We start from the raw sequence: 10,249 nt of genomic DNA on the forward strand, positions 1-10,249 counted from the left end.
TTGAAATTGAAAAAATTTGTTGCAGAGATTTGTCCCGGAGTTGAGTTTCATGATGCATGTTATACATTTAAATGCGGCAACAATGATTTCGTTGATTTGGTGAATAAGTGTGACGTATCCGATGCTAACGTTGTTTCAATTCATTCACTGGAAGAGGCAAACATTGTCAGGCAATTTGTTATTGATTCCGGGTACAACAATGCTTATATTGGCCTTCTAACTGATGAAACAAATTCGTATTATTGGACAGATGGCAGCGAAGTTGATTACATGTATAATTCTACTGACTTACAAATATTTGAGAATCAGAGATGCCACATTATAGACGCAGCAAGAAACTATGAGTGGGAAGAACAAGGATGTGACGTTAGGTACTGTGGTATTTGTAAAAAACAAGGTAAATTAACCTTCTTTGTCATAGGCCTATTGTTAGAAAATAAATAATAATATTGATTATTATAATATTAGTTTTAACCATTTTTTATATAAAAGTGGCAGTTGTAAAAACTGAAGCTCTAAATGTTCCTTAAAATGTCCTTTAATTTGAACCCAAACAGTGTATGTTTTAAAGGCTCATAATATTCACATTATTCGCCTTTCAGGTTGGTTATGTAACTTTCCTGCACAGAAGCTCTTATGAACTTTGGAGGCGGTAATAACTGCTATAAACAGGGACGTCCTTTAAAGCAGCGACCCGCTTACACTACTGGGTGTCCTTCCTATAACGATTTTGTTTACAGAAATAATGTGACTGCATCGCTACAACCGTGATTATTGCCCTTAATTATGACTGTTTCACACAAAAGTTAATGCCGGGAGTATTTCCGCAATACTGTATTGTGATAGTGTAATTCTGTCCCAATTTAATTTGTTTTGTTTACTGGTGCACCTTCTAATAACTAACGTCACTATCATTCACTAATAATAATGTGCTATCGCAAATGCGTCTCCTATTATGAATAAAGAGAAAATATTATATACAAACTGCATAATGTATAATTAGAAGCAACAAATAATACAATCACTAATACACAAACTATTATTAGTACCTACCACTGTAGCACCTACCACTTTAACACCAACCACTGTCGCACCAACCACTGTCGAAGCAACCACTGTCGAAGCAACCACTGCAACACCAACCACTGTAGCACCTACCACTGTAGAAACAACCACTGTAGCACTAACCACTGTAGCACCAACCGCCGAATTACCAACAACTGTACAACTAAATACTGCAGATGGTAAGCAAGAGTTTTAAATAAAAAAAAAAAGTAAATCTTCCCTTGATGTAGGAATAGTTTTAAATAATTTGATTAAATATTCCTATTCATATATTAATTAGTGTGATAATGATCATGAAATCCAAGTAGAATCTTTAAAAGGACAATTTTAAATTGTGAAACCAAGCGTAAGATTTTTCAACCATATAATTATTATAAGATACTAAATATAATTATTTGTATCATTATTATTATTTACCAAAACATATCTACATGTATCTAAAACAATAATTTACCAGGTACTGAATCAACTGAAACTGAACATAATTATATAGCAATTCCAATGTATGAACGGGACATGAACTTCTCATAAAGCCAGGCTGGGCTGGGCTGGGCCAGGCCAGGCCAGGCCAGGCCAGGCTAGGCTAGCAGGCACCAGAGAAAAATATTGTTTACTATGTTGTAGAACTGATTTTTCTAAGACACACAAAAAAGCATATTATTTGACGAAAAATCGATAGCCGTTGATTAGATACACATTTTTGAATATTTTAATACTGTGGAAAGGGAGTGGGGTGTAACCACCTCTTTTCTCCTTTTATAATATCCAAAAATCTGTATCTCATTATATTCCGAGTTTTTTTTTGTCAAATATGCTTTTCATGATAAATTCTACGACATATCAAAAATCATTTTTCCTCCGGAGCCGGGCTTTAAAGCAGTACCAATGTAACACCCTCCAGTATATAATATCCAGAAATACCTACAGTAAGCCAGTATACCGAACCCGTGTGAAATGTCTCAAATTTAATGTGATTTTCAGTGAGTTAATTTTGTAATGACATTATTCATTTCATTTTGCAGACATACATTCTTTCTACATGGAATGTGTAGTTGATACTTGTTTGTTACAGGAATCTGGACTATATACGATTCCTACTGACTCAGTCGTACGTTTCAGTATAAATAACGATATAGTAGGTCAGTATTTTAAATAATTTATAGGAATGACGACCTAGTAGCTAAATGAAAATTAATGTAATAATAATAACAATAATAATACAAATAATAATAATAATAATAAAGTGCAAACATCGCCACCAAAATTGGTGCTCAAGGCGCAGTGTCAAACAACAGGTAGAGAACAAACAGGAATCACAAACAACAAAGTGTAAACATGTTTTTTTTGTGTAAATTTTATTATTGAAAATTAAAAACGGCAGCACAAGAAATCAGAATGTAGACCTACCTTTTCATTTTGTCAAAGTAATACCATCCTTTCTATTTATTGCCTACTAACTTAGCAGGTATACAAACTATCATTTCTTTTTTATCAGATATTACCGTGTTAGTATTTTTCTGGTATATTTTACATTTAATTTCATTGCATCTTATGTTCCCTTTTCTTATCTTTTCCTTATCTTTCTTATGTTACCAATTACTTACCTTTTCTTTCTGATGTATTATCTTTACATTTCCTTGACTTTCTAGTGTCTCCTTTTCTTTCTTATCCTTGTCTTTCTTATGTTTCCTTTTTTTTCTATTTCTTTCTCATGTTACCTTATCTTTTTCTTTCTCATGTGACCTTTTCTTTCATTTTTCTTTCTTATGTTTCTTTATCTATTCCTTTTCGTTATCTTTCTTAAGTTTCCAGTTCTTTTCATTTTCTTTGTATTTCTTATGTTTCCTTATCTTCCTTTCTCTTTTCTTTCTCATGTCAGCTTATCTTTCTTTCCTTTTTTTTTCTCATGCGACCCTTTCTTTTCTTTCATTTTCCTTATCTATTCCTTTTCATTATATTTCTTAAGTTTCTTGTTCTTTTCCTTTTCTTGGTCTTTCTTATGTTTCCTTATCTTTTCTTTCTCATGTTACCTTATCTTATGTACCGTAAATATTAAATCTTGGACCTTCTTATTATATTTTTTAAAAGATCTAAAAATAGACTCCTTACTCCGGGACGGCTGCTTCCCCCACACCCCCGCCCTCCATTCCCTCGTCGGGGAGAAAAACACTCTTCTTAGGTAGGGGGAAAGAAATTATATGTATTTTTTACATATTTAGTAGACTCTCAAATCGATAAGCTTTTGGAACCGTAAATTTTATTTTACTGTATTTTATCTTATTTCAAATCACACCCATCCTGCTGAATGTATTAACAATAACATATATGTATAAATATGGATATATAAACAAGAGAAGCTAAAAAAAAAACAGACACAAAAACCAAAACAAAACAAAAAAAAGCAATAAAACAATAAAAATGTAGAAGCTTTAGGCCAAAAACCTAAGAAATATTGTGGAGAACCTTACACATTTTATTGTTAAAAACAGAGAAATTGTCAGAAAAAAGATCAATAGAGTTGTCTTTAGAGGAAATTGTATTATATCGTCATATATTTGGATCACTTCCGATGGATTGTGAGCGACGCCCAACCACGCCCACTTACACTCTCGTCGGAGAGTCGAATCCCCCGTCGGGCAATTAATCAGACATTGCATGTTAGGAAAATCTTTGCGCCACCACTGACACTTTTCACCGCAAACACGCCCTGCCACGACTGCCACCCTTGAATTGGTTTATAATTTGGTGTCATTCTGCATTTGTTCGATATCTTAATAAAACATCAATCAATCAGTTATCAATAAAAAAAAATAATGTATTGCCAATTAAGCAAGGGGAGATCATAATTCACATGATCACCATGCCGATCAGATTATCAAAACGACCCGATCCGCTGACATTCCCGAAACTATTCTAGTAGTTTAACAGACGGCATTTCACTGCAATGTCAGTTAAAGTTTTATACCATACCGGTAACTATTTATTTATCAGTATTTTTTTTTTACACGCGTTAGTCGTTGACTCCCTTTGTTTGTCGTATCAGCAGTTTTTAACGATGATATTTAACCTTTTTACAGATATTTACGTATCTTGGAATGTTGCTGATGCAAACAATGAAATTGTCAATAGCGTAGCTAATGAGTCATCAATCATGTATACATTTACAAAGGTACAGTAAAAAAAACCAATCCACTTTAAATTAGACTTTAAATTATGTAAAATTATAGTAGGTTCAGTGAATAATACTGCTAGGTCAACCATCTGGTATAAAGACTGTAATGTGATCTAAAATCACACGCCGACTAGATGTTCTACATAAAACTGAGCGGCTAGTATTATCAGGCAGTTATAATATATATTCAATTAATGTATATAATTTATATTAGTATATTGTATACAATTTATATTAGTGTATTGTATAATAGTATAAATTTGTTTTATGTTATTGTAAAAAAAGTGTATTAGTTTACAGAATATAAATTAGTTCATTGTTTACAATATATATTGTATAATATCTATAGCAATTTATATTGGTTTATTGTTTAATATTTAAGTTCTGTGTGTGCATGGGGTGAGGTATATTGTAAGCGGACTGAAAAGGGCCATCGTGTGCGAGTGAAACGTTTAAGATCTCGATGGTGTGAGCTTTTCAAGCGCCCTGAGCATCTTACATTAGATGGATTTGTGCGCTATATAAAACTACACTATTATTATTATTATTATTATTATTATTATTATTATTATGAAAATTGGCTTATTCAACTATTTGAAAGCATTTTTGGAAAAACATTTATTTGGAGAGTAGGGCCTACATTTAATCTCAAATTTATATGATTTCTATTTCACAGAGTGGGTTATACAATATTGAAATGATTTTATCTGGTGCTGAAGTGGAAACTGATGTTTCGGTAAAGAAGCAATTGTTGGTCGTCAGACCAATAGGTGGCATTTCTGTCGTCGAAGGACCGAGGGTTGATGTGTTTGAAAACAAAACATTCAATATTTCGTTTTTGAATACGGGGTATGGCGCATGTGTTGTTGTAGATTTTGGAAATGGACATTCTGTAAGGTACGGAAACAAAAGTTGCAGTGGATTCACAATGATAGCTTGGATGGGGAACTTGACTAGCAATTTTAAAGTATCTACTGTCTGTCAGGAGCGTTTGAGCTACAATATGATTGTTTACGGGTTGGACCAGTTTTCATACGAAAAAGTGAATTTCATCTATGCCATTGCCCCCAAATCATTAGATTGCAATGTACCAATTGTTAATATATTCGATAGCCACACTGATCCCGCAAATCCGAGGAAATTGGAATTTAGCCAAGATATCATGCTTGAAGCAGAGGTGTTGTTCGATTGTCAGACATCCAAAAATCAGAAATCTTGGAGTGTTGAAAGAGTTTCACCGGGAACGGATTCTACAATCAACGGAACATTGCAAAATGTTGATACAGAAACATTCGGAGATAAAGTTTATGATTCTGGACCTTTAACCTTAGTTCTCAAACGGAAGGCGTTGAGAATAGGTTTTTATCGCTTTAAACTCGTGGTTTCCATGGAATCAATGCTTACAAGTGGAGCTGTTTTTTCAGCATTTAAAGAGGAATATGTGGAAATAACGGCTAGTCATTTACACGTGAAACTAATAGATGGTGACTCCAAAGACATTAGGATAGGGCACGGTGATACTTTAACACTTTCTCCACAATTATTTTCACGAGATCCCGATGTGAGCCAGGACGACGAACAGGTAGAGTTGTATTAGTTTATTTATTACCTCCGCCAACGAGGTTGGCAGGAGGTTATGTTTTTGCCTCTGTTTATCTGTTTATCTTTCTGTCGGCATATTTGTTGTGAACAGCCTACGGCTCATAGATTTTATCAGGAATTCATCAAACTTGGCCACAATGTTCCTTTACCTACTAGAAGATGTAGAACTTATTAAATTTTGAAGGGTCAGGGTCAAAGGTCAAGGTCACAACGAACATTGTCCATCATAGTGTTAATCACAAACTTGGTCACAATGTCCCATGACCATAGATCTCACTATCTCCGCCAACGGAGTTGGCAAGAAGTTATGTTTTTTCCCCTGTTCATTTATTTATTTGTGTACATATTGTATATAATGCCAACTGGTTTGTAATGTTACAATATTACAGGCATTCGAATCATTTTCTTACTATTGCCGCCAAACCACGGAAGAGTTCAATGTTACAAATGGTGGGGGACTTAGTTTATTATCAACCAATAGGCAAAATGGACATTTCTCGGGCTGCTTTGGCTCTGGTAAGTATAGTAGGTAAACCATTAAAATGCACTTTCCTTAAGTCCAATACGTTGTCATTACCATCAGCATCACAATCACAGTTATCATTATTATCTTCATTGAGAGTGAAATAGTTATTGTCATTATCCATATTATTGCTTTGTGAAGAAAAGTTTAGCTAAGTTATCGACCTCCTAGAACCAGCCAAAGATGCGAGTAAGTTGCTTGGTATGGTAGGGCGTGCTTAGATGCGTGTGATATGCGTAAAAGGTGCATGTTAAATCTGTGAACTTATCTAATAACATATTTAAATATTATTTAATGAAGAATTTCTTTTTTATTTCCTGTTCAAATTATGTGTTCTCTTCAATCGTATCAGGGCCTGGGAAGTTGATTTGGGATGCTGGAATCTTTACCTTGGATACAAGTTTAATGCGATCAAATCTAGATTATGTTATGATGGTGGTTATAAGGAAGGGCACCAGAGTAGGAGAGTCTTCTATTGTTGTCCGCGTCAGAGATGGCAACCTGATAATTCCGGTTATAAAGTAAGTCAATCGAGCCTTTACTATATTGGGTTCCTATTCAGTTTGTTTAAGTGCCAATCCTTACTATTCTTATTTTTCATAGTGTTAATGTACAGCCATCAGCCGTGAATGGTGTCTTGCAGCTTAACCCATCTGCCGATATCCGAACATCAGGAGTTGTTGCTGATATTGGCGACGCGGATCTACAGTTCAACTGGAACGTAATCAGAAAGGAATTCCATGATTCTGTGTACGAAACGATAGAGGATTTGACCACACATACATATGGTAGGCTTATAAAATAATTGAATTAATTATCACTTTATGCCAATAATACATTGATGATGATTACACACCAGGCTTACTGTAACGTAATTGAATTGAGATTTGAAGCACATGCCATTATCTACCGACAGCATAGTTAATTAAAAAAACCGAAAGGTCCACTGATTAATCTCAGATAAGAAAGTATAATACATACTCCAAGTATTGAAATACACGCTATCGTGCTGGGATTCAATATTTCGACATTAATTATGTCATCATCAGGAATGATGATGGTATTTCAATACTTGGAGTATGTATTATACTTTCTTATCTGAGATTAATCAGTGAACCTTTCGGTTTTTTTTAATTAACTATGCTGTCGGTAGATAATGGCATGTGCTTCAAATCTCAATTTCATAGTTAATTATTACTGGTAATTCGCCTGCAACCGCTTAAGACATAAATTAATGTAATTAAGAACACTTTCTAATAAAAATGCATGTTTTTACGTAATTTGAAGGAGCTATGGAAAGAAAACAACAATTCTAAGTTCTTACTAACAGCAACATTCAACAGTAACAGTTTGGTTTATAATAGGTCAGCAGACAGACTCTTTCTTCATTTCAAAAAGCCTCATGTTGTCAGATCTCAGATACACGGACTACAAGATCACACTTTCGGTAAATTCATCACAACGTTCTGGAAGTTCTTCGCTGGAGTTCACCATTAACCTACCACCTTCGGGGGGCGTATGTTTGCTATCTTCACATAGTCTGGTGGTCTTGGAGCCTGTCTTGGTTAACTGTACAGGATGGTTGAACATCGTACAGTATTCATATTCAAGTGAGTGGTATAATTAAGATACTAATTATAGTAAGATCCAGATGATATTTTTCAAATAAAGTAGGATAGACCTAGTATTTTATATTTAAAGAAGTCATTGCTATGTACTGTATATATACAGTTATATATATATAAAAAAACTGATGATGAATTATCAATAATATATTTTATAAAAATCAAGTATCTATCTAGTACATATTCCTGCGTTATCTACAATAAGTTTTAATATTTTCAACAATTTTTAAAATTTTAAGTGAAAAAATCTAATGATTCCATTCCACGTTCTCTGCAATCTGGACGGGAAGCCGTGCAGACGATATACCCGTTGGAAGGCCATCCTGATAAAGATTATATGGTTGAAATATGGGTCAACATCGAAAATCGATTAGGTGTTTCCATCGACTTCATGGTTGACATAATTCAGGTAAATTCATGTTAATCCAGTTATATCCTGAATGATTTAATAAAACTCTGCAATGCATTCTTATATTAAAAGCGTATGTTACGGTACATTACAAACAATAGGCCTATCAGCGAGCTAGTGTAACTAAATACTATATTAATAGAAAAAAAAAACTCGTGACAGTTCGTATTATGTTACCAAGTATATCATTAAATCACATGAGCAAACATTTTTGGCTAACAACTTTTGTCAAGCAGAGAAATATATATAAAGCTTTATATTTTATACTAAAAGAAGTTTGCTATTCAATGAATTTTGAAGCATATAGTAGTAAAATCTGTCTATTGCTAAGTTTTATTTAATAAATTTATAGGTCAGACCACTTGAGGTTACTTCAGATGAATCTGATGAACTCCTTAACGACTTGCAAGAAATGACTTGCGGAAATAGATCCATATACGCTGAATTACTTGCAGAAGGCAACTGGAAGACAATTTCCGAACATGCATCAAGAAACGCTGTACTACTGAATAATATTGGAGCTATACAAGGTCTGAATTTTAAAAATTTTACACACACAAACAGCGTTTATATAATAATAATAATAATAAATAATAATAATGTTATATTTATATAGCGCATATTGCACATTGCCCTATTCGCTTTACAAAGAAATAATATAGGCCAAACAGAGAAAAGGAAAATAACAATAAAATAATACTGTAACAATAAAATAAAATAAAAATAATAGTTATAATAACAATAATAACAATGAGACTAAACTACTCCTATTCCTTAAACTAATTAATGGTTGGTCATTGACTCCGAAGAGCTCATCCGCCCTTTGTTCAGCTATTGGTTTTTCTTGCTGCAGGGTGACCATAAACACCCTCCCCTCAGCAGCCACTAAGACACATCTGAGATGGTTGTCAGTTTAGTCGCCGACGCTTCGACCGGATGGAGTTTAATATCGTACCCAGGACGTCCCTAACTACCTTAAGATATATAAAACAGACGCTGCTATATGCTAAGTTATTGTCTTTCTAATGTCATTGCCTGACAAGTGTCGCTCAATAAACTTGCAATTTCATTATATTCATTACTTTTTTTCTTTAATGCATGTAGTTGTAAACGCATCGCAAACAGCAGAGGTAGGCTATCAGTTTCTGTCAGTGAACTTACAAATAAACGTGTCATCTTTAAAATACTGAGTAAATTGTTTTGGTACATCATGTAATGATAATACTACTTTTTCATTACAAATAGTTACAGAGAGATATTTTACATATTTATGTCATTTCATTCATTTTTATATTTTAATACTCTAGGCCTATTTGTTTTGACCATCAAAATAAAAATACAGAAACGAAAATACAGTGAACAATTCAATCTCAAGATGTCAGGAGCTAAAGTAATTTATTATTTTTTCTTTTCATAGGAACTAGAAGAGAGTAGAATTAGACGTGCAAATGTAAGACAAAATTGTTTTTTTAACTCTTATTATGATGCTAAGGAACAGAATTGATTTAATCGTGAAAGTAGTGTTGTATTTGTACCTTTTAGCGATTGATTTATTGATTATCATTAATTGGTTAATCAAGTGATTAAGTGATTATTTATTTTGAAAAAAGAAAATGCATTTATTTACCTAAACGCATTTGTTTTATATTCTTTAGATACGAATGTCAATTGTAGAACTATTAGCCAATTCTTCGATTCCTCCTGTGCCAAGTTCAGTAACTGACAGATTAGGACTGCTCACCACTGTTACTGAAAAGACAGATGAAATCAACCAAGACACTATTGTAAGAATGATATATTATTTAACTAATTTTATGATTATATATGTATATATATACATATATATATATATA

General features: G+C 33.3%; 1 protein-coding gene across 1 annotated transcript in view; it reads left to right on the plus strand.

Annotated features, from left to right (window-relative positions):
• Positions 1-10,249, plus strand: part of LOC117107645 (polycystic kidney disease protein 1-like 2) — a 43,860-nt gene that overhangs the window by 18,113 nt on the left and 15,498 nt on the right. The window contains exons 6-19 of the mRNA XM_033249355.1: positions 26-397; positions 1,047-1,244; positions 2,088-2,204; positions 4,143-4,234; positions 4,914-5,819; positions 6,229-6,355; positions 6,715-6,883; positions 6,966-7,150; positions 7,727-7,972; positions 8,227-8,396; positions 8,749-8,926; positions 9,501-9,526; positions 9,814-9,846; positions 10,052-10,180. Of these exons, the coding sequence (XP_033105246.1) occupies positions 26-397; positions 1,047-1,244; positions 2,088-2,204; positions 4,143-4,234; positions 4,914-5,819; positions 6,229-6,355; positions 6,715-6,883; positions 6,966-7,150; positions 7,727-7,972; positions 8,227-8,396; positions 8,749-8,926; positions 9,501-9,526; positions 9,814-9,846; positions 10,052-10,180 (2,948 nt within the window). The remainder of the gene's footprint in view (positions 1-25; positions 398-1,046; positions 1,245-2,087; positions 2,205-4,142; positions 4,235-4,913; positions 5,820-6,228; positions 6,356-6,714; positions 6,884-6,965; positions 7,151-7,726; positions 7,973-8,226; positions 8,397-8,748; positions 8,927-9,500; positions 9,527-9,813; positions 9,847-10,051; positions 10,181-10,249) is intronic.

The sequence above is a fragment of the Anneissia japonica genome, unplaced genomic scaffold (genome assembly GCF_011630105.1).
Source record: "Anneissia japonica isolate Jap-2015-1 unplaced genomic scaffold, ASM1163010v1 scaffold5330_len1712360_cov203, whole genome shotgun sequence".
NCBI lineage: Eukaryota > Metazoa > Echinodermata > Crinoidea > Comatulida > Comatulidae > Anneissia > Anneissia japonica.